The sequence below is a fragment of the Lytechinus pictus genome, chromosome 3 (genome assembly GCF_037042905.1).
Source record: "Lytechinus pictus isolate F3 Inbred chromosome 3, Lp3.0, whole genome shotgun sequence".
Lineage (NCBI taxonomy): Eukaryota > Metazoa > Echinodermata > Echinoidea > Temnopleuroida > Toxopneustidae > Lytechinus > Lytechinus pictus.
This window is the reverse complement of record NC_087247.1, coordinates 52,250,972-52,276,391: the sequence shown is the minus strand read 5'-3', so window position 1 is coordinate 52,276,391 and position 25,420 is coordinate 52,250,972. Positions and strand designations below refer to the sequence as shown.

General features: G+C 35.4%; 1 protein-coding gene across 1 annotated transcript in view; it reads left to right on the top strand.

The window, feature by feature from the left end:
* The first annotated feature begins 700 nt into the window (after positions 1–700).
* LOC129257041 (macrophage mannose receptor 1-like) overlaps positions 701–25,420 on the top strand; it is a 79,807-nt gene continuing 55,087 nt past the window's right edge. The window contains exons 1-4 of the mRNA XM_064097345.1: positions 701–975; positions 10,352–10,500; positions 11,112–11,233; positions 16,873–17,021. Coding sequence (XP_063953415.1) covers positions 915–975; positions 10,352–10,500; positions 11,112–11,233; positions 16,873–17,021 — 481 coding nt within the window. The 5' untranslated portion in view covers positions 701–914. The remainder of the gene's footprint in view (positions 976–10,351; positions 10,501–11,111; positions 11,234–16,872; positions 17,022–25,420) is intronic.

Here is a 25,420-nt window from a genome sequence, read left to right as displayed (position 1 = left end):
AGGAGAGTATGATAAGAAAAGAATGAAAAGAATGAGAAGCAGAAGCAAAAAGGAAAGAAGAAAGGAGGTAAGGAGAGAGAAAAGGAATATAGTTGATCCAAAGGAATATTGTTGATCCAAAGTTAGGACAGGGGTTGTCACTGCTCTGAGGTCCAGATGCATGTATATTAGTTTTATGAGATATGATAATTATGATATGTGGCTATTCATTTTCATTCATTCAGATTCTGAATCAGAATGCTTTAGATGATAAAAGCGATTTGAAAAATGTCAGGTTTAATACCGGTATTTAATTTGTCTACATGCAAACATTTTTAGAGTATTGTGCTCATATCAGGAGCAAACTTCACTGTCATAAATGTTCTGTTTTGGTACCACTCATAATGTGATACCAATTTAGAGTGAATTGTGCAAGACTGGAGCAAATATTAGGATGAACTCTGAAACTTGACATAAACTTTCTGTGTAGCATAACATCAGACATTGAGGTTGGTGTCAGGCTGTCGGCTGCTCTAAGTCTTTAATCCGGTCTTCACTGTTTAATTATTTAGTTAAATTTCTTTTCCATATTTTATGGTACTTGTGCAAGGGGGTGGCAAGAGTCTAAGGGTATTATTATTTGCTGAGCCATAACATCCATTTATTCAAAGTGGGTGTACCTATCTATATTAGTTTTATATTGAAATATTAAATAGACATCATTTACTTCTGGATTGATCGATGGATGGGGATGTTTTAGGAGTCCAGCTTTCATCGCTTCCAATTTGAAGTTCATATTATCAAGAAGAATTATATTTTTGGTTACATTTTAATGTATTGCTGATGTTTCTAGTGTTTTCGAGCCAAATGAGTAAATAGACAAGCAATCTAGAGTATTTTGTTGAGGTGGAGATTGATATTGTTCAAATAGTTGAATGGCAGTGGATACCATGCATCTGAAAGTTTTTATATTTCTTGTGCTACAGCCCCTTTTAGGTATGTATGTTTCTGTAAAATGTTATTGAATCCCTCTTTTACCTCCATGCTAGCACCCACAAAGTAGTATTGGTATTATGATTTTTTTTGACATTGTACATATTATATAGGCCTATTGAATATAAAATTTCTAGCTTTCACCCAGTAAATAAGATTTCATATTCTATCGAAAAAATAAGTTAGAGGAAAATCTTTGAACCAGTGTCTGTAGGATTTGAACCTTTCATCTACTAAATGCTGGTCAGCGACTTACCATGGCACAGTCATTGATTTTTCTGATTCAAATCAGAACTTAAGGACGTTCCACAGTTATGTTTGTGCGCATCATGATCTGCGCATATTTTACACTCTCGCGCTGACGTCACAATGGATGAACTGGTGATTTTAAAATCAGCTGTAGGTAATGTGAGCTGATTTTTCTCTCCTTATCTACACTAACTGCAGATCTGATGTGTTATTTTATGAAGCTAATAGACTAGAATTATTCCATGGACCAATTTTTTATTCCTCTACAATTTCAAAATAGTTTCTCTGTAGTGTTGCAAAGTACGGTATGATGAATATGACCCCGAGTTTGAATAAATTGAAAAATGTTTCGGAATTTTTCCTCACATAGATACTGCTTTTGGCGCGTTTTCGGGTGTTTCAAGAAAGGCACATTTGCTCTAATAAGAGTGCTGATAGTTTGAAAAAAAGCACACGAACCCATATTTTTTCATGTTTGCACCTCTTAGGTATACCTTCCTCTACAACTTTGCAAAGTTTGGTGAAAATGATATGGGTTTTGAATAAAGTGCAGCATTTCTTTTACTTCTCAAGTTTGTAATTGAAATTTGAAATTTTTGAGGTTGAGTATCTTTCCCGCAATTTCTAATAACTGAGAGTGTTGTTAGACTTAAATGAGCAAACAATTGACAGCAATATAGATAGATTATCTATCTTACGGATACAATTATTAATCATATTGCAAAAAATTTGATGAAATTTTCATGGATTTTGACTGAGTAATAGGGCTTTAAACTCATTGTTGTGATCTCGTAAAGTCTAAAAATGCCAAATTCTTTTGGATGTGCAATTCTTAAGAACATCATCCATTTGGGGTTAACTTTGAAGCTCTGTAGCAAAAAATCAAGCACATGGACCCATGTTAATTTTTGCATATTTGGAATATTCAGGTGCTAAAGTATCTATGTGCAAAGTATGATGAAAATGACATGGATTTTCAATGTTTGGGAGCAAGACTACGGAACCATTCGCATTTTAGACGGTATTAACAGACTTTTGCTTGTTTTCGGCGCATTTTGGGCTGTTTCAAGCCAACTCGCAATACTTTGGACACTGATAATTTGAAAACGAGCACATGGACCTCATAGTTTAAATGTCTTAACTTCTTCAAAATATATTCCTCTACAAATCTAGAGAGTATGATGAAAATGACATGGATTTTGAATGTTTGGGAGCGAAATATGGAACCATTTGCATTTTAGAGGGGATTAAGAGACTTTTGCATGTTTTCGGCGCTTTTGGGGCGATTTTCAAGCCAACTTGCAACAGTTTAAAAACGAGCACATGGACCCCATATTTTTAATACTTTAATGTCTTCAGAATATAATTTTCTACAAATCTGGAGAGTATGATGAAAATGGCATGGATTTTGAATGTTTGGGGGCAACTAGGTAACCATTCGCATTTTAGATGGCATCATTACACTTTTGCACGTTTTTGGCGAAATTTAGGGTGATTTTCATGCCAACTCGCATCACTTTGGACACTCATAGTTAAAAACGAGCACATGGACCCCATATTTTTAACTTCCCTACACCTTCGATATGAATTCCTCTACAATTTAGCTGAATTTGATGAAAATGACATGATTTTGAAAAAAGTGCAGCTTACAAAATACTTTTTTAATTTTTGAGTAGATTCACGTCTTTGAATATTTTGTTTTTCTGAGTTTTTGCACCATTCTTGCCAAATGAGGGCGCTGCTGACTCCAAATAGATATAGTTTTACCAATTAAAAGACTTTTTCTTACTTTGGTATACACTTAGTTATATATCTTGAAAATTTGATGAAGTTTGATGCGGTATCCACTGAGTAAAGATGATTTAAACTCATTTGGTAAATTCGTGAGATCTAAGAGAGGCATAATTCTCTTGACTGCGCAAGATTGCATATCATTCAAATACGACGACTTTGAAGACCCGTAGAAATAAATAAGCACATGAACCTATATTATTTTTTGCATTTTCATAATGCATAGATACCAAATTAACTCTCTGCAAAATTTGGTGAAAATGACATGGACTTCATTTTAACTGTGGAACGTCCTTAAATGCATTGAAAATAAAATGAATTGTGCTGTCATTTAAGGTGTGTTATATTATAAGAAGTCAATATAATCTATCAGGCTTTTTAAACAGGACATGATAAAAATAATTATATGCAGCATTTACATGTATATATGGTAGGGGAGACCGGGGTTAGTTGGAACGCGGGGTAAGTTGAAACGTTGTAATTTTCTTTAACGTCTTTAAATAAATTTCTGCAATACTGCCCTCAATTTATTGCCATTATCAATTAACAGCCATCCACCATATTACAGACAACACATGTGCAACAAGCCTGGTGAAGTTAGAAAGGATTTTTTTTTTTTTCACCTTCTGAGCAATTTTTTTCTCTTTCAGAAAGAGAAGTTTATAGATCAAGTTGGCCAGTTTGGGGGTATAACTAGACACTTGTACCAAGCTACAAAATAAGGTTATTAATATGCCATGGTGAAGTCCCTTTTTTGTGCTGTAAGCTTATAAATGTCAAATGGGCCTCCGGGGTTAGTTGGAACAAAATTGAAGGGGCTAGTTGGAACATGTTCCAACTTACCCCAAACATAATTATGAATAAAAACATTGGATATCAGAAAAAAATGTATAAAGTATTTCACACTCTTCTGAACATGTATTGTATACCATGCTTGTTCTGTTTCTCAGTTAGGTCTGAGTGTGCATTTAAGGCCTATTTTAGGCCCCTAATGCAATATTAACCCTTTTCAAACTGGGGGTGGGGGGTCAAATTTGAGCCTCCCCCGATAAATTTTGTCACTACGCCGTCGCGCGAAATTTTTTGACTACACTGCTCGCTGACTTTTTACTTTCAAGTCTTGCGCATTATTTGAGATCAAATTTGCGATGCCTGGGTGTGTGTTTTCGAAATTACGCAACATTTTGTACCCAAAATTGCTCAAAAACGTGATTCCATGTACAAGGTCAATGCAAATTGTGTTTTTCAACCAAAAATCATAAATGTATGATTATTTTTACTTTTGTTGGTTCAAATGGATTTATTTTATGCTATTCATGACCGCAAAAGAGTCCCTTGCAAAGTATATCGGAAAAAACAATCAAAAACAAAGGTTCGAAAAACAAAGAAATACAAATAATAAAATAAAAAAATAATACATGTAAGAAATTATATTTTTTGCAATTTTTCGTGGATATTTGTTATAAATGTGAAAATTGATACTCTCACCAAAAAATAGCATTCTACTAGCTTAATAAATAGAGTTAAAGGCAAAAACATACCAAAAAAAAAAACAAATTTAGGGCAAATTTCATATGCTTATTTGCATAATTAATTAATAAAAAAATATAAACAATTAAGTTTTGTCTTGTAAATTTGATGCAAAAGTACATGAAATTGCTGATAGTACACGTAATTGCATGTAAAATCAAATGCACACAAATACGCGTAATTCTACTACACAGTCTGCTTGCGTGAGTGGCTGTATAATAGAAAACATAAAGTTCAACAAATCCATACTTAAAATATTTTGAACTTGAAAAAAATAAAGCAAATAGGCTAAAACCATGTAATATTACAGTTTTAAGTAGTTTTAGTATAATTCTTAATTGACCATGCAGTGTTCCAACTTACCCCATACCATATTCCAACTTACCCCGTACTGGGGTAAGTTGGAACGGGGACATCCCGATAGACCGCGGGTCCGATAGACCGCGGGTCCGTTAGACCGCGGGTCCGATAGACCGCGGGTCCGATAGACCGCGGGTCCGTTAGACCGCGGGTCCGATAGTCCGCGGGTCCGATAGACCGCGGGTCCGATAGACCGCGGGTCCGATAGTCCGCAGTGTGTGTAAAATTATGATCAGATATATCAAATGTCATCGAGAGGTCCAAAGGTCAAATGATACGAGGCCATGGGGTTCTATCAGGTGCGGATCCATGGGGGGGGTCCGAGGGGGAACTGCCTCACCCCCCACCCCAAGCTCAAAAAAGAGGGGGAAGAGGGGAAAAGGGAGAGATTAAAAAAAGAAAGAGGAATATGGGAAAAGAAGAGAATAGAAAAGAGAGTAAGAAGGAGAAAGGAATAGAAGAAAAAAAGAGAAGAAAAAGGGGAAAGGAAAGACAAAGAAAAAAAGGGAGAAGAAAAGGGGAAAGAAGAGGAAAAAAAGAGGAGGGAAAAGTAAAAGAAGAAAAGAAAGGAGAAAGGAAAAGGAGGAAAAAGAAGAAAAAAAAGAGGAAGGAAGAGAAGAATATTTAAATAGAGAGGAAGATGGGAAGAAAGATAAGAAAAAGAGAGAGAGAGGAAGAGGGGAAAAGAAGAGAAGAAAGAGAGAGAGAGGGAAGAAGGGGAGGAAGAGAAGAAAAAAAGATTAAAAGAGAAAAAAGGGGGAAAGGAAAGAAAAAGAAAAAGGGAGAAGTAAATGGGGAAAGGGAAAAAAGTGGAAGAGGAAAAAGAAAAAAAAAGAACACAGTAAGGAAAAGGGGAAAAAGAAGAAGAAAAAAAGAGGAAGGAAAAGAATAATATTTTTAGAGGAAGATGGGAAGAAAGATAAGAAAAGAGAGAGAGAGAGGAAGAGAGGAAAAGAGAAGAAAAAAGAGAGAGTAAGGGGGGAAGAGAGGAAAAACGAGAAAAGAGAGAGGAAAAGAGGGAAAGAAAAGACAGAAAAAGAGAAGAAAAGGGGGAAAAAAAAGATGGGGGGAAAGAAGAAAAGGGGGAAAAGAAGGGGAATGAGGATAAGAGAAAGAAAAAAGAAAGAAAATGAGATGGGAAACGGAAGAGGGAGATGTTGACCTGGACGTCGATTTGATGGCGCCAAAATGACGTTGGAACTATGGGGCGCCGAATTGATGTTCGATCTAGCGGGGCACCAAATTGATGTTCGAACTAGGGGAGCGCTAATTTGAATTTTGACCATAATGCGACAAATACATGTTTCAGAGAGGGGGAGGGTGGGCAAAGTTATATTTTACATGGGGGCGCCAAGTTTATGTTCAACCGAGGGCGCCAAATTGACCATGAACTTAGAGGGCTTCATGCAAATTCATTTTCGACCGGGGGCGCAACATTGCTCGTATTGCCTGTTTATAGTGACATACATGTCCTGCCCAAAAATTTAAATTAATGCAGCTGAATTAAAATATCCCGTTTTTACGATAACAGAAAAAACAATGTTTTCGAATTTTAAGTCTGTTTAGCGAGATAGATGCCCTGTTCAGGGTAAAAAAAAAGGGTTATTATCAAATTCAGCTCGCGCTACGCGCTCGCAATATTTAATTAATGAGGTATGCATCCTCTGCTTCAATCCCACATGTAAGTGTTATACCCCTTTCATAAACCCAATAAAACCCAATTATGCGGCTAATAGCAGCATAATTTGGTCGTAAAATCAGAGGAGGACAAGAGTTATCCGCATTATTCTGATGCTGCTATTATCCGCATAATAGCAGCATCGGGACAAGATTTTGAGTTTATGAACGTATTTCCAAATAATGCGGATAATTGCCATGGTGCGGTCACAAATTTCACTTACTCATTAGGCTTAACAGATTAATGAATATGAAATAAAATTTGTATGAATTCATAATAACTAAATTGTCCCTTTTTCAGAAATAAATATCAACAAGTTTTAGGAAAAGAAATAGAAGATAGTCATCATTCTTATTTGATGACAAAATATCCTTAGGCCTAAAATGTCTCGATCCTAGGTCAAATAAATAATAAAATATCAGCTCGCGCTTCGCGCTCACATTATTTATATAGTGCTATCAAATTTCCCTATATACCAGTGCTGTAAACAGTGCTTAAAGTGACCCTTTTCATATCGGAATTTCAAATATTATTTTCAGCTCGGGCTCTGCGCTTGCATTAGTGATTTTTATAATGAAAAATGAAATGTATTCAGATTGCCAGGATTCTGTCTAACTCTAAAACACGCGCACGCATGTTTTTGAGATACAAAGCTTGATCTTAATCAAAACGTGCTAAAATTATCCAGTTTCGAATCAGAATATCAAAAATTTTCGGCTCGCGCTTTGCGCTCGCATTATTATTGTAGGAAGATACAAAAATTACCCATCCTTTTTCATGATTGACAAACATGAATCGAATGTCCCATTGGGGGATTTGAAATCTCATCTTTTTAGGTTGGAATATCAAAAATGTTAAGCTCGCGCTTCGCGCTCGCATTATTTAATCGTTGAAATGTATCGTCTTAATGGCTAACTGCAAAACATCCTTAACAGGTCCCTTTTCGACCAGGCCAGAACGAATATTTAACATTTCTGCTCGCGCTTCGCGCTCGTGGTAATTATCTAGTTACATACGCTTCCTGTTCAGGTTCACAAACATTGCCCAAAATGTTCAATTTTCAGGACAAAATACATGAAATTTAATTTTTAGATTACATAGGGCTTAAGAGATGATTACACATTTATGTTGCTTATAAAGTAAAGCTAGGAAATGGCTGTTAGGACATGGGCGTTTTGCCCGCCCCCCCCCCCCCAAAAAAAAAAAGAGAGAATCAAGACTAAGAAAAAATAGAGAGAAAAGGAAAGGGATTAGGATGAAATATAATATTATTTTCCAAATATTATGTCAAATCTATCACAACCTTGTATTTTTGTAATAAAAATGTCAGCATATTTGCTTGCTCGCTTTGCTCACTGGCAACTTCTTATTAATTTTATGCGATACACCATATCGAGCCCCCTCGAGATTGTTGGCTCATTACGGCACTGGGACAACCCCTTCAAAGAAACAAAAAAAAATCAACTTTGAGCCGCCGATCGGGGAAAATATGGGTGAAAAAATGGTCCCTCACCCTATTGGCGGAAGCTGGGTCCGCCCCTGACTTAGGCTTTCAGGATACAATACATAAAAAAATCTATAAAAAAAAAACAGATCTCGCTTCGCGTTCTCATTATTTATTTAGGCCTTGTGAGATACCTCAATTTATTTTTTGAATGAAATCTCAGATTTTCTTTGACGGCTACCCCCCCCCCCATTTCATTTATTTTTTTTAACTTGGTGCCCTCGCCACCCCCCCCCCCCCCCCCCCCGTGCACCCATGTTAAATAAATACGCCACTGATGAGGAGAATTAGTCGAATGCTTCGAGATTGCATTATTCCCAAGAAGTTATCATTAATATTATTGAAGGGTATTCTAACACAACAGTACAGAAACTACAGCTCCCGTTCACACAATATTCTAGTAGGGCCTACTCTGGTTAGAAGTTAAACCAAATTGAACCCCCCCCCCAAAAAAAAAAAAAAAAATCGCTCGTGCTTCGCGCTCCCATTGATATTACCATGGACCTATAGGTCCATGATATTACATTATATATTCATGGATTTTTTTTTCAAGAACACATGAAAAAGTGGTCTTTGGTTTTTTTTTTAATGTGATTATAAGATAATTCAAAATCCATTTAAGGCACTTAAGTTAGCCTGGCCGGGAGGGAGTGGGCGCCATTTTTCGAAAAGTACACATATGGGCGCCAAAAATCAGGTCAAATTTGCCCCCCCCCCCCCCTCTCCACGAAATCCTGGATCCGCGCCTGGGTTCTATAACAATAACCCAATTAGGGCAATCACCCCCTGACAACTACTTCAAGGAAAATATTATCCCCATATTTTTACCGCCGGGGACTGATACCCCCCCCGGGAATTTACCCTCCAGACAATTACCCCGGATAATTACCCCTAGTACGGAGCCTTGAAAATGCCATCAACGTGGCGACATGGCGTGGTACTTTATCTTGCCATGTCTTAATTAATCATTGGCGGCGGAAGGCAAACAAATTTAGGGAGGTCCACCTGAAATTTTGGGATAGACACAGGTAAAAAATTGGACAAGCAAATCAACCAAAATTTAAAGGAAGGACCACCAACAAAAAAAAAAAAAGGTTATCAACCAAAATTAGGGGGGGGGGCAAAAAGATTTTAAGGGGGGAGGGTCCACCTCAATTTAGGGGGGGGGGACGTAGAAAACAAATTGACAAGCAAAAAAAAAAAGGTTCTCAACTAAAAATCTAGGGGGACCGTCCCCCACCTCAAATTTAGGGGGAAAGGTCCCCTCCCCGCTTCCGCCGCCTAAGTAATTAATACGCTTATTATTTCGACAAAGCGATATATTCTATCCTGTCAAGTCGATATGTCCACATGGCGAGATATGAAGTGTACAAGTCCCGGCAAGAATCCCGATATATCTCTATGTTGACATCCCTTTGACATGTAACTTATTTAAGTCGACTTGGCAAGATAAAATATCTCGCCATGTTGACATATAAATTTTTATAAGTGGACTGAATTGGCAGGATTACGTATCGCGTAATGCGGACATAATAAACTTATTTAGTCGACATGGCGAGATAAAGTATCTCGCCATGTTGTCAAGTCGATGGCATTTTAGAGGCTCCGTATGGCGTCTAGAGGGTAAATTTCCGGGGGGGGGGGGTGACAGTCCCTGACGATAAAAATATGGGGATAATATTTTCCTTGAAGTAGATGTCAGGGGACGATTGTCCTTTGGGTCATCGTTAAAGAAGCCCATGGACTCGTATCATTGGCCTTTTGACCTATTGATGGCATTGGATCTCACTATATCCTGATAATAATTTTACATACACCGCGGACTATCGGACCCGCGGTCTATCGGACCCGCGGACTATCGGACCCGCGGTCTATCGGACCCGCGGTCTATCGGACCCGCGGACTATCGGACCCGCGGTCTATCGGACCCGCGGTCTATCGGGCTGTAACCGTTGGAACGCTTGTGATGGTCTTGTTCAAGGTGGATTTTTTTTTCAGTAACCATCATAGAGTTAAAAATTTTATGGGGTACATTTGAAGCCCTTAGATATATGCTTCAAGCTGATATATTGATTGTTTCTCGAATAAAATCTATTTGGATTTTACAGCCATTTTTGTCAAAAATGTTCCAACTAACCCCGGTCTCCCCTACAGATTTAGTACTTAATACAATGTTTCTAAGTGCTGCATACTAAATGTGTATGTGCATGTTTTGCACTCATGACAAAAAAGTTACACTAGGCTCATCACTTTTATTGCTTCTTCAGTTGTTTGCCAGTTGTGTCCATCTGGCTGGTCCCTCAATGAGGAACGCTGTTACAAAGTCTACACTGATAGAAAGACTTACTATGAAGCACAACAATTCTGCAAACAAAACGATGGTGACCTGGCAATGGTTAAGACAAATTCAGTCAATGTGAGTTAAATAAGTATTTCATTGTAGAGGGTTTAGCATATTATTTTTTCAGATATTAAGTACATCTTTAAAATGATAATATACATTGTAACATAGCTTTGTATACATAAAAAGAAAATAAATAGTAACTGAAATTAGAGAGAGAAGAAGAAGGAACAGAGTTATGATTATAGATTGATTAAAGTGACAGATTTTTATAGTTTCAAAGAACGTTCTTTGTATTTTATCTTGGTACAGATTGTGGGCGCGTCGTGGTCTAGTGGTTGTGACTCTCGCCTTTCAAACAGAGGGTCGTGGGTTTGAATCCTAGCCATGGCGTGTTTTCCTTCAGCAAGAAATTTATCCACACTGTGCTGCACTCGACCCAGGCGAGGTAAATGGGTACCGCCGTACCGGCAGGAAGAAATTCCTCAAATAGCTGTGCGCACCAGAATCGGTAGACTAGCTTAGCCGGGGTAATATAGGAGCGCCTTGAGCACCTAGCAAGGTGGATACGTGCGCTATACAAATCCTATATTATTTATTATTTATACTTGTTTCTTTCAAATTTTGTTTCAAACAAATTATAGCCTAGTTTCTTGCATACTTGGCATTTATTATTTTTTTTACAGGATCTCTTGACAAAGCTACTCCAAGATGCAGGTGAAAATGTAGGTTACCTTGGTCTTCATGATTTAGCTAATGAGGATTCATTCTATTGGGTAGATGGTACACCACTCACTAGTAGCCAATCGTAAGTTAATTCATAAAGTGCTTATAAATATATATTACAAACTGATGTACATCTCCTTTGTAGACTAATGTAACTGCAGATTATGAAGTATTTGCCCAGGGGGGGGGGGGGCCACTTCCATTGACGAGTGGATACCATGCGCGACCAAGGGGTCTCGAAAAGCACCCTAAACACGTATTTTCCATATTCTGAAAATGCACCCCTTAACAAGTATTGGCGTCTGAAACACTACCCTTAACAAGTATTGGAAACAAAACGATACTCTTAGCAAGTATTCCCTGAAATGAACCCATAAACAAGTACAGCGATATTTTATTGTTATGTCACGGGTCCGTCGGTCGTTGGTATTTTATCTTTAGTTTACACGCCATTTGGTTTAGTACGGCCCCAGCTTCCACACCTCGCGCAAATCGGACTCTAAACACGTAGCTTTGGGGCAAAAAGGACATCCTTTATAAAACATTTTAATTTTGTTTTATCATCCCCGCAAATTTGACCCTAAACACGTAGCTTTCCTAGCGAAATAGGTACCCTTTTTCCATTATTTTTGTGTTTTTGACACCCTTATCACGTTACGTACGTAACGTGCCCTATCTTGAAAAAGACATCCTTTTTACGTGTTTTTCTGGTCGCGCATGGCATCCACTCGTCAATGCAAGTGGCCCCCCCGTGAGTATTTGAGGTAAAGTCCATTTTTTTATTGCCCTCAATGATTTTACTTCCCTAAAGTGCTTGAATATAAAAAAAAATCTAGTGAAAACTGGTTGAGGTCATTAAATGATAGTATTTTGTGATTTTTTTTATGACATGGAAATACATTACTAAATTTCTTTGTTGACAGTTCTTTGGTTCAAGCAAGTAAACATCATAAAACTTATTTGCAGTAAATTCTATAAACTTACTGGTACATATGCAAAGGGGGTGTTGTATTTTATGATTACATGGCACAAATTGAGACAGTAAAATATGTATTTCACAGGCAGTTCAAATTGTCAATACATTCATGATCAATGGAAATGATTAAATAGCATTCTACCCTTTTGATTTAATTGTATCTCCCAAACTCAAATACAGCTTGATTTTCAACCAAACACAACATTAATTTGGGGCTTTAGTTGATTGTTTAATTAGTTGAATCAATATATAACGCTGTTGTTTCTTCAATATTGTACAAGAGAGGGGAAACATAATTTATGAAATTAGTATTTCATTTTGCTATGTACAATATTTATGTGTATAATTTCTGTGTTGTGTTTTCATATTGTTTTTTTTTCTTTAACGTTTGATATTTCTTTCTGTGATAATATTTCTACTGTTTTCTCTACAGGCTAGATAATTGAAACTGTTTATTAAGAAAATCCAATTCTTTATGACTAGTTCTAAAGTAACACTATAACATGTTTTCATGTAAAGGATTTTACACTTTAATTGATAGAGATTGCGACACAACATTTGCTCTGGTCTCAATCAAGATGGAAAGTGCGCTATACAAATCTCATGTATTATTACTATTATTATTTTTGATATCTCAGAGGGCATAGGGTTAGAGTTAGGATTGTAATAGAGTTTTTGTTTCAGAATAATTATGTAACAATGATGATTAGGGTTTATTTAGTTTTGGAGGTTAGATTTAATGTTTGGCTTATAACATGGATATTTTCCATCAGAGTAATTGTCACCAGAGCAAATGTCATGAAACCATTAGAGATCAATATTGCATCTGTATTTGCAAGCAAGGTCATACAATTCAACGTAAGGAACATACATGCACTGAAATAATGATAGCCGTTAATAAAATGCTAGATCCACACCCCATATGATAATAGTGTCTATCTTTCCTTTGATTTATCTTGAAGCCCAAGACCATTTTTCCTTGAATTCTTGTAATATAGTACAGGAGTTCTTTCACAAATAGTTGAATTTATGATATGGAAAATTGCATCAAACTATTAATGTGATTTTTGTTTTGTTTTGAGCACTTAGGGCAATTCTTTGAAGTGTAGTACATAATAATGATAATGATGTTAGTAATAATAATAATGATAATATTGATAATAATTATAATTCTAATAATAATAATTGAATTGAGCGTGTCCCCTGGGTGTGATCTTGTTAATGGAGTGATATCATGTTGCTGCAAATAGGCAAACATTCCGTTCATCTTTCATTTTGAAGCTCCACCATTTCAAGTAATGAAGTGAAAGCTGCACATTCTTTTACTGAAATATTTGAGGAACGCATTGAGATAATTTAGTGGAATTGTAAAAAATATAACAAATATTGTTGATAAGGTAAAGCCATGCTTTATAGTAAGTGGCTATTATCCATCACACAAACACATTCTTTGGATTCTACAAATCTATGTGATATGTGCACAAAAAGTAAATGCAAATCATTCTTCATTCTAAATGAAAACCTGAAATTGATATAAATTCATATTAAAATGATAACTGTGATGTTTCTCTGTGTCACATTGGAACAACTTACAGTTGGTACTTTGTAGTTAAGGGCATTGGTAGTCATGGTAATAATGTTATTCAATAAAGAATGTGATTAATTCTTGGTAAATATGTGCTCAATATGCTGAAATGAGGTTTTGTGATAAATACTTTTCATTGTTTAATGAGTTTAATGAAATAGTGCATTGGTGAAGAAATGAAATTATATAAAATTTATAAATTGAAAGTTGTTCTTGAGGCGCAGTGTTATGAAAAGAATTTCATCTAATTTTCAACTCCCAATTCATGCTGTAGAGCTCTGTAATTTTGTTTACTCCGAATCCATTGATACATACCTTTGCAATCCCTTCCCGCCTAGACAAATTATATAAGTTGTCTAATTTACTGTGACATCAGAAATAAAGCAGAGGTTTAATTTGTATAATTGTATTACGTGTCAACAAATGAAAACCGACCCAAGATAGGGAGTATGTGGTCATGCTGGAAGCCAATACTCTAAGTCTGTCAGTTTCCAGGCTCGTTTTGTTTAAAACTTTATACAACGCTGTCCACTATATGAATCTTGCAGTAGTTGTTTAACAGTTTACTCAATGGTTTAAAATCTAAAAAAAAGCTACTGCAAGGTTCATATTTTAAACAGCATTACTTAGCAATTTTAAACAGTGTTTTCACTGTGTAGACGTCTCTAACTTCTGTTTGTCTTGGCCTGCTAAATGTTTGGTCATTCACATTGCTCATGTTGAGTTTGGCTACCATTTGCAAGATACTGAACACTTTGCAATATAAATTGCATCCATACATCTGATTATATTTAAAAAAAAATCATATGAGTCAGCATATCATTTGATATAAAGAGAAAGTTCTACTCAAAATGTCACTCAAATTCATAGGGCTTGAAATATTCTAAAAATGAATTGGAATTAAGAAAGATGAAAATTCAGTGCTACCAACTCTTCTTGACTAGGCTTGGCTTAATCCCTTAAGTTAACTGATCTGTGATTCAAATTTTATTGATTGAGACTTAACCCCACTTGACTTGACTCAATTTAATCACAATTTATTCTAAATGCTCTCTTAAATAGTGCCATTCACCATTGTAATTATCAACCAAATGTAACAATTAACAAATATGTGCCAATTTTGAAAGAACCATATGCTCAACCAATTTTCTGACATTTGAAAGAAGTGATTGTGTGAACTGTTCATACATAAAAAAGATAAATCTCATTTGCAGCCATGAGAATGAAATTAAATTTGAAATCAGTGCAATTCATTGATATTCATTAACATTTCTTCACTCATAGGTTTTAGTTTTTTTCCAATCCAGTGTGACCAAAGGGAATGTAAAATTCCTCATATGAAAGCTTTTGCATAAATTTCCCTAAAGCTGTTACAGTTTCTTTTCTTACATAGCTGGACAATTATCATATCGATGTAACCTTGATTATAGTTCATTATTGTAAGCATCCAACTATTTAGCTATTTTCAGTTTAAGTTATTTCACGCAGGCAGTCAATCAACCTAAGACATGTCTATAGTTTTCGCCTACTTTAATGCCTCCTCGTGCAACGCTTGCTAGGTGCGCGCTGGGACAATCTACATGTAGATGGGATATTTTTATAAATTTCAAGGAATAACGTATCGATAGATAATAAAATTCCAGTATTTTTCAGTTTAATATATGTGGTCATGAAAAATGTATAGTATATTACATATGTATGAAGATATTACAAAATATCTTTTGCAATTAATCATTCATTATTTTGAAAACATTTGCATGAAATTCAAATTGTTACTAAGGAGAAGTTCCCTTTCCCATCTGCTCGTAGCCAAAAGTAAGGTACTATATTCTTGACATTTGCCAGAATTATATACACCCAATCAAAAGCCGGAATAGAAAGGTCCAAACTAAAACTTGTATTCTTTTAAGGAACATTTTAACTGGTTTAGTTTTTGCTTTCAGAAACAATTTGAAAAATAGCCCAAAAAAAACTCCTTGTCATTGTGCATCGATGTATTTCCCCATAGACATGTATGTAAATAAGATGATATTGCTTGTGTTAACATCGTTAAAAAGGTTGTTTACAAACAAAGTTGGCCAGAATTCTAGAAAACAAGCAGCCATAGTTTCATATCCAGCAGAGTCTTTGGTCTTCTATGATTAGTTTCTCCTTTAACTGAATTAAACCGTTCTAAACTAAAAAAAAAGATGAAAGTGTGGGTTTCTGGGATTAATATGCACAGTTCTATGGTGGAGGATGATGCGAGCGCACTGACAGTTAGACTTGCGGTACACTCACTTTTTGGTATGGTAAAATGTAAGCATATTATACAGTCTGATTGATGAACTAATATTTTCACAGCATATTGTTCCTGTTTTATAAATCCACACAATTATGGTATCATTTGTTTTTTAATGGATTACTGTTAAAGAGAGAAATACAATAGAATACTATACTTAAAGATTTGCACCTTTATTGTGAATGAATTATGTAGGGTTATCATACTTGTTTTTATCGGCTCGTTCCATATTAATTTGGTTTTAAGTCAACACTGTAAACAGGCTACATTCTGTGTTCAAAGCCAGAAGGTAATCAACTGTTGTATAGCTATCATAGATATTATCAGTATAATTTCATTAACCAATTAATGAAATGAACCAGATTTAATCCATGATTTCATGTGCAAAACTCTTATCAACTTACTCAATTGATGTGATGAGAAAAGTTGCTTTGATAGTAATGAGGGTAATGATGATGATTGTGAATTTGGTAATGATAATAATGATAACTAGAAATCTTATGGCACATTAATTAAATGAACAAACAAAAAATAGAGAGAGATTTATAAGATTTTCAAAAAACATGACAGACAAAAAAAAATTGAAGAGTATAATGATTCTTTCCCTCTATGGTATCTATTACCTTAAGCCAAGAGTAAGACTGAACTACACACAATTGCTCTTAATGTATATCAATTGAGGATTGGATAAATAGTAATTGGCTTATTGTTGTGTTTGTGAGTGATTTTCTTGAAATGTATTGTTAATCAAAGTGGAATTGAGTTGATCATTTACTCTGGCACTAAACAGACAGCACTTTCACAAAATGATGAAAAGACACTGACATTCACTGCATTAGTTTCCATTTTTCTCCCCACCCATCATACCTATATCTTCAGTCATTGGGGTACTGGTGAGCCCAGCGATGATTCAGGGAATGATGATTGTGTTCAACTCAAACATTTCACAGATGGCGATAGTGATGATTGGTATTGGATTGACATTTCATGTACTTTAAGTGCGCCTTACATCTGTGAGAGAAGCAATGGTATGTTTTCCTACCAAGGATGCCTGACATTTTCTCCAGCAACAGTTGCTCTTGACATGCAAGCACTGATTTCAGTGTCCAGAATGAAATATGCCAACCCTTCATCAATGTTAACTCACACCTAACACCAAAGTAAAATTTCAATCTGCAGAAATTAGGTTGTATGGTTCATTTGCATTGTTGTCGAAGTAATTTCAAAGTCATGAAGTATTTTGGAAAATTGATGATATTAGTTCAGATTTACCAATTTAAATTCTGTCCTGGAAATTACTTTGGTGCAATTGTTGCAGGAGCAAATGTCAAGCAAACTAAATTCCAGGTGAACTGGGGCCGATAACACAAAGCTTTGCAATGATCAAACTGTACAACATTTTTCTATGATTGATTGTATTGACTACAATGTACAATCAGTCGTGAAAATCAAATGTACAATTAATCGCTAACCTTTGTGTTACGGGACCCGGGTTGGTGTTTCATAAAGTTGTAAAGAATTATGCACAACTTTACAAATGACTTTAAGCATGTCTGCATGGTGACCCTTACTTGGCTAAATGATATTTCCCTATATCTGACTTAGCACATAAGGACATGTTCCAGTCATGCCTGAAGCCGTGCCTAACTTTATGAACAGCTCTATGAAAGACTCACCAGTTCCGCTTGTACATCATCATACTCATTTAGACATGTTTATATATATATATAAATATATATACATGTTTATATATATATACTGTTCACCAGCTTCACCAGTTGTTGATCTTGGTTTCTGCACATTCTCATCCATTGCAAGCATTATTATATTTATAGATGGGTGTAAGTATTAATATTCATTGCACAAACAAAGATAAACAATCCATAAGACATTGCCTTATCTATTATTCTTTGCTATTCTTATCTATACCATTATAATTAATTTTCTGTAATAGAACATGTGTTTGTTGTTTTGCTGTGCATTATATAAAATGTAAAATTTAAATGATATGTGCATTTAAGGAGTGATCATCATAGCATTTTATTCATTGAACATGGTTTATGTGTACCCTTGTAACCAAAGAAAAGAAATAGATATCAAGCTTCAAAGTTTCTCTTTATCATATAAAGTACAAAACTGCATTAAATTAGATATATATGCTCATGAACATGGTGAAAAAGAAAAAAATCATTGATTTTACATAAAGTTTTTGTTTCTATTTACCCATGACCAGGCTCAATAGCTGCTTTAGATAATTATTTTCTATATATATTATTTATATCTCTTTTACCATGGGACTGGTTTAATCATCCTGAAATGTTTGAAATTTTTATTTCTCAGATTCTATTTATATATCTGTATATTTTTGATACGTTATTGCTACATTAGCATTATCTCAGGGAATGAGATTAGGGCAATCCGACGATGGCACTTATTTGATCCTCTTTGTATAAGATTTTTAATTTTAATTTTCCCCTGTTATCGTAGTCACTGGAGACCAGGAGAGCCTAATGACTATAGTGGTGAGGACTGTGTAACTTTACAGAACACAGGCGGATGGAATGATGTATCATGCAAGAATAGTTACGCCTACTTCTGTGAAAAGAGTAATGGTATGTCTATGTGTTCAAGACAGTCTGTGGCAGGGGTTTTACAGAGTGGGCAGGGTCAGAAGGGAACAATCTTTTCTGTGCAATATACACTTGCCACTCTGGTAGAGTATTTTGTCAGATTTATTTCTTAAAATGTAGCTTGTCAATGTCAGAACAAGTTGGGTAGTGATATTGAAAACTTTTAAATTTCTTTAAAGGTCAAGAGCTGATACGTATTAGAAAATGGATATATAAACATCACTAACACAGACAAAAATGCATAAATCTGTTTCATCCTTATTGTACCTGATCATGATAGTATGAGTAACAAATACGAAACAAAATTCATTAATGAAGGATTCAGGGTTTTAACTTGCTATAGTGTCTTCAAGACATCCACTCCATTCACCATACAGTCACTGAGATCTGGAATACCTCAGGTTTCAGCATCAATACCCGGGGGGGGGGGGGGGGGGCCACTTCCATTGACAAGTGGATACCATGCGCGACCATGGGGTCTCGAAAAGCACCCTAAACACGTGTTTTCCATATTCTGAAAATGCACCCCTTAACACGTATTGGCGTGTGAAACCCTACCCTTAACAAGTACTGGAAACAAAACGATACTCTTGGCAAGTATTCCCTGAAATGAACCTCTAAACAAGTACAGGATTATTTTGTCACGGGTCCTTCGGTCGTTGGTTTTACCTTTTAATACACATCATTTGGTTTAGTATACGACCCCACCTTCCACACCTCGTGCAAATCGGACTCTAAACACGTAGTGTTGGGGCAAAAAGGACATCCTTAATAAAACGTTTAAATTTTGTTTTATCCCCGCAAATTTGACCCTAAACACGTAACTCTCCTAGCGAAATAGATACCCTTTTTTCATTATTTTTGTGTTTTTGACACCCTTATCACGTTACGTACGTAACGTGCTCTATCTTTGTCAAACAACCAAACCAACATCTTTACATTACCCTCCCTCAGTGGGCAGCTATCGTTCCTTTCTGAAACTTGTCAGATTCAGAATGTTTCAGGATAAGATCACATTGGTTATTCTGAGAGCAACTCACTCAAATATACATACATATAGGGCCTAATTTAGATGGCAGGATTATTTCCGTCTGAAGGTTGACAGAATAAGATCGCATCAGTTTACATTATATTCTGAAAGAAAGATAGGCTTTTTTACTATGCATCTAATATTGAGTAACACACTATCTTAAATTTGGTATTCCTTTAAGTCAAATAAAAAGGGATGGAAATAGGCTCTGCAATATTTGGATAATCATGAATACAGTGTTCATATGTGATTATTTCATTCTGAGAAGGATGACAGAGTACACTTAACTTTAAATGTATTGTGATAGTACCCCAACACATACACTCACTTCCCCTCTCTCAAACAATCCCATACATCTCCAATAACCAGGCATTCCTGGGAAAATATGATTCCACCCTGAAAGTTGACAGAATTTGGTTAAATCTATTATCGGAACGTTTGTTTCCCATCCCAGTTGCCCTTAATAGATAATAGGTATTTTGTACTGTAGAAAGCAATTTATTACAAATATATAAGAAAACAAAAGAAATTGATACATTTGGGTGAATAAATGTTTCATGTTTGCATACTGTATAAAAGTGATATTGATTTGGTGTCGAAGGTGCGGAAATTGTTTAGATTTATGTATACAGAGAGGAATTGTTAAATTCTTTTTTTATTTGATGTTAGGACTAGTAGAGAACAAAGAGATGTTTTAGTATCAAGGAGTTTAGAATTCCAGAGATCCAGCAGTAGATGGTATCTCAAGTCTGTCTGATAGCCACATGAAGCAGGAGATGTAGTATTTTTCATTGTAGTCTAATTTTTAAGGATCAATTTCTTTCCTTGATCAAACCTGGTGCCACGTCAGATAAAGACATTGGCAGCAACATATCTTCCTCTCTTTTTGTAACATTTGATTAGCTAAAGAGGAGCAATATCTATGCAGCCATTTTACAAAGGTCAGCTGTTGCCATCCTCTTTTGCCTTCCATCTTACCTGTGAGGATAAGCTCGATCCTCAAGCTTCTTTTTTCTCACAGCACTGACGTCCAAGAAAATGTATCTTAAAATGATTGTCTTGATGGGCTAGATCTGCCTGCTCTGCGCAACACATGTTCATTTTTTTTTTTTTTCTGTTCAAGATATCCTGGACATCCTTCTCAAGAACCACATCTTAGTACTTGAAGTTGATCCTGCGTGGTTCTGCTCTTTCCACTCCATATTTGGCACTTGACACTTGTTACTTTTTCTAAAGATCAATAAACCCTTTACATTTTCTAATAGGCTGTTTTGCCATTTGAATCCAATGCTTTATTTCTTTCTCCAACTTCCTACATGAAGTGACTCAACTGCCTATGTACTGAAATTCTCTGACTGACTTTGCTGTAGCGTACGCAGGATTTTTTTTAATGGGGGGGGGGGTTCGAGTTGAATGAAAATTTGACAAGCAAAAAAATTCTTTAAGGTATTATTACAGATGATTTTCCTCTGTTGATATCAAGGCCATCCTAAGCGGTTCCATGACATTTGCTCTGCTCTAAATTCCACACACTACTCAAATTACCAACTTCAACCCTGGGTTGTATTTTACCCTAAACCTGACATAAAACCCTATTGCAGCCCTAACCCGACATCTTAGATAAAAGAAAGCCGAGAGTAAATGCCATGTCACTGTCCTAAGCACTCTCTTAGTTTTTGCTCGCTTGGAGTCTGCTATGATGATGATGGTGTCATCTGCATATTTGAAGTTAAGTATCTTATCTTTACATGGAGATATCAAGTTGACTGCTAAATTGCCCATGTGACTAGTCTATCCCTCCTGCTTGTACCTTAACATGGTATCCAGGAAAATTTCTTTACATTTATGATCTGATATTCCTCTTGTCTACTGTAGGTCTCAAACTTATTTGCAGATTTTCAAGTAGTACAAGAGATCCATATTTTGTTTCCAACTCCTATTTCTTTGCTAGATGAAACCATATAATGTATCTATATAATGTATTTATCATCTGTACATGTTGCTGTCAAATCAAATTCCTTCATTATTGCTTCAAGATATTAATCTAGTCCTTCATTCTAAAAATGCTCATTTTTTGTTTTATATTGTATACAACCATTGTTATCTGTAATATTTTACTTATTGATCAAACCATATCCTTTAAAAAAAAAAAAAAAACCTGCAAAACCAGACAAATCTGATCAAATGGCAGCTCAGCATGCACATAATTTCCATCCTAACGATGTCATTGATGTAAGGTAATAACATGGTCTTACTGTTGTTGACATTAATATAATGTTGGTCAGTGTACTTTTTATGTGTGCATTTTGCCTGTCACAGAAAATGGGATAAAGGAGAACCTAACGGCAATGATAATACGGAGCAGGACTGCGTAATTCTGCGATCTGGTCTTTGGCGAGATACAAAATGTACTCGAAGTTTGAGTTACTTTTGTGAAAGGAGCAATGGTACGTCTCTATCTCCCAGTTCGTGGAAAATGGAAGTGGTTATCTTTTTAATTCCTAGATTGTCTTTGAAATTGATGACAAACAAATAATGTAGATGCTATAAAGCTATAGGTCTTTTACATACTGCTAACCTGAAGTGTATCAGTAAAATAAGTTTTAGCAATTCAAAAAGTCAGACTATTGGTACATCCATTGGTGGATTCAATCTGATCTCATTAGGGGCATATAAAAGTAAATGTTTCACATGCATACAATAAATACACAAAAATATAATGTATACATTTATCTATGGAAAAAAAGTACTACATATCCCAATACTCTTTTTTGTGAATTAGATAAATTGAATCATATTGTATGCCAGGAGGCCTATGTATTGTATAAAATGTTTTTTTTGGGTCAATTTCCCTCCTTTTTATATAGAAGGATTAGGCATGTGTTCTTACACATTGTCATGCTTAATTTAGATGGGATATGTAATTTATATTACATGTATGTAGCTCTCATGTTCAACATGCATCTATTGTTAGTGAAAAACTTGCATTTAATGTGGGAATAATTTTCTTTTTTGGTAATGGTGAACGGTATCAATAATGCAAGTTTGACTGTTATGTCTGACCCAAGAATTGTTAGATTCTCCAGGTTTTGTGTGCACCCACTCCATGCAATTTAATGATGCCCTGAGTTATGGAGCATTTTCAGGTCATCTTTCACCAAGCTCTTTCTGTTGCACTGGTATCTCCAATTCCCCATTATTGAAGACAAAAACCCGACTCGGGAGATTTCTGCATGGTGCACTAACTTTTAAAGGTTTCCATGGCAAAGAATGAATCAATATACAGGCTGGTGCCATATGTGTTTTTGTGGATTACTTCCTGAAAAGGACCACCGAGATTCAACGTCTTGGAAAGTATGTTCTTGCCATCTGCATGAGAGTGAGCAAGTTTTGGAAAAGCAGGCATATTAGGCCTACAACATTATTTATGGAAACAAATTAACCACTACTCTCTCTAGCAACACATTTTTCATTGCTTTCCTAAGTTCCCTCCACTCTATACCGGTACTTTATTGATTGATCACTCATGAAGAGATTCTCTTAGCTGTTTGACTTCAACAAGTTCAACTAATAAGTGTAGAAATGATGTCACTTCATTTGTAGCATGCTGTATATCCTCATTCCTGTATTATAAGTTCACATATTTATAATGTTAATGATAATGAAAAGTCAATTTATGAAATGCAATTCCTATATGCGTGTATGTACCTACTCTAATTTTACCCCAGCTATAGCTAAGCTGTTATTGATCGGAATCAGAGGCATTCAAAGAATGAATCCTACCAGGTACCCATTCAACTGACCCGGGTCGAGCACAGCACAATTTGAATACATTTTCTTACTGGAAGAAATGATGTCCTGACTAGGACTCAACCCTCTGTTTGAAAGATGAGAGAGCAACACCAGATGTAGTGTGTCGGAAATGGTTTCTGAGATACATTTTTTAAAACTTCTATGAGAAATCTGCCAACTTATCTTACCATGCATTCTGCCCCTTCATCTTACCATCCTTAATTAATAATAATTTTCGTTTAGTTTTTCAGGTTATAGTCATCTGTATTGTATTCAGAAATTATAAGATTGCAGCACATTTTTCATTTCCAACATTTTCTTTGACTTCTAACTATGTATTACTGAAGGGTTGAGAAACAGTGATTTCTTAATATTTGCAATAAAATAATAAATCACATGTTTCTCCTCTTATAATAAAAATAATCTGCTTTTATATAGCGCTTAATACATCCGAACAACGTGTCTAGGCGCTTTACAGATATATTATTACCCGATCATCAGATTCAATCAGTCATTCTCAGCACACAATGTGTGCACATCCTCCACTCCCTGGGGACTATTCCAGTCAGTCGCTGGTGAGGTGCACACAGTACTGGACAAGCTACAATGACTTTCACATCCTACCGGGTACCTTTTTATCACTTGGGTCGAGAGTGGCAAAGTGTGGATTAATGCCTTAATTGCCAAAGGACGCCAGATTCGAACACATGATTCTCTGTTTACAAGGCAAGAGTCAGAACCACTACACCACGGCTCCTCCTCTTAGTTTTGTGTTCTTTGCAGACAGATGGTTGTATTTCACATGGAAGTAAATTTTGGTCCCATTAATTACACCATACTCATCCCTGCCTTATTGTTTTTGTGGATGTACTTGACTGACAGTTTAACAAATAAAATGGGAATTTACGTTCTATAGACTGTGTGCTGGTAATGGATATTATCACCTGGAAGTTTTCCATTTTCTCCTCCAGTCAGTGGTACATATATTGATGGATATTACATACATTTTTTATATACATGTACTGTTCATGCTTGCATTTAGAGTTTGCTGTGTGCATTATATCCATTTAAACTAGATAGCAAGACAAGATGTAATTTCTACTTACAATATCTGTATTTGGCCAATATTAGGTCATTGCAACAGCAGATAGACAGTTTATATCTCTGGTTTATTTTTTGTTGTTGAAAACATTACACTTGTTTAGGTTTTGGAATTTTTTGTTCAGCATACGTATTGGTATTTAGGTGCTTCATGAATAACTTCTCTTTGACATTTTATGAAGAATGAGTTATATATAGCAAGATTCTTAGTATGCATAATATAATGCCATAATAAATGGCCATCATGCTTTGGTGTATTCTTATGGCCATGCTCTCAAGTTTTCACAAATTTAACTAAAGTTTGTATATCATTTGATGGTTCTTTTTATTTATCCTTATTCTGCCATTATATTAGTAGTCTTATCATTTTGTAGTTTAGGCATCAATATGCAAAGCAATCACTTCTTTTATTTACAAATAGTTATTAAACAGAATTTATACTACTTTCTAATTTGATTTTACGTGCATAGATAATCCAGTATCTTATAATTTAGTTGCCAATATGAACATTTATCCATATAACATCAATTTAATAATTTCATCACAAATTATAATGTATATCATTATAACATTTTCTTTTATAATCCATTAATATTTCAGCATCAAGTAGTTTAGTGTTCAGTTTTAAAAATAAATTTCTTTCTCCCTCTCTCTATATATATTTATAAACATATATATATAAAACTCAAGATGAATTAAAAACTATGTAACGATATAAATTTCATGAATTTTCGCCCATATATAGGGCTTTGTTAAGTGATTTATTTGATAATGATCAAGATTTGAATATGCGTCATGATAAAAACTGTAAAGCGCGTACTCTCTTAGTTAGCGCCTTGGATATGGACGCACCAGATAGAGGGTTGACATCAAC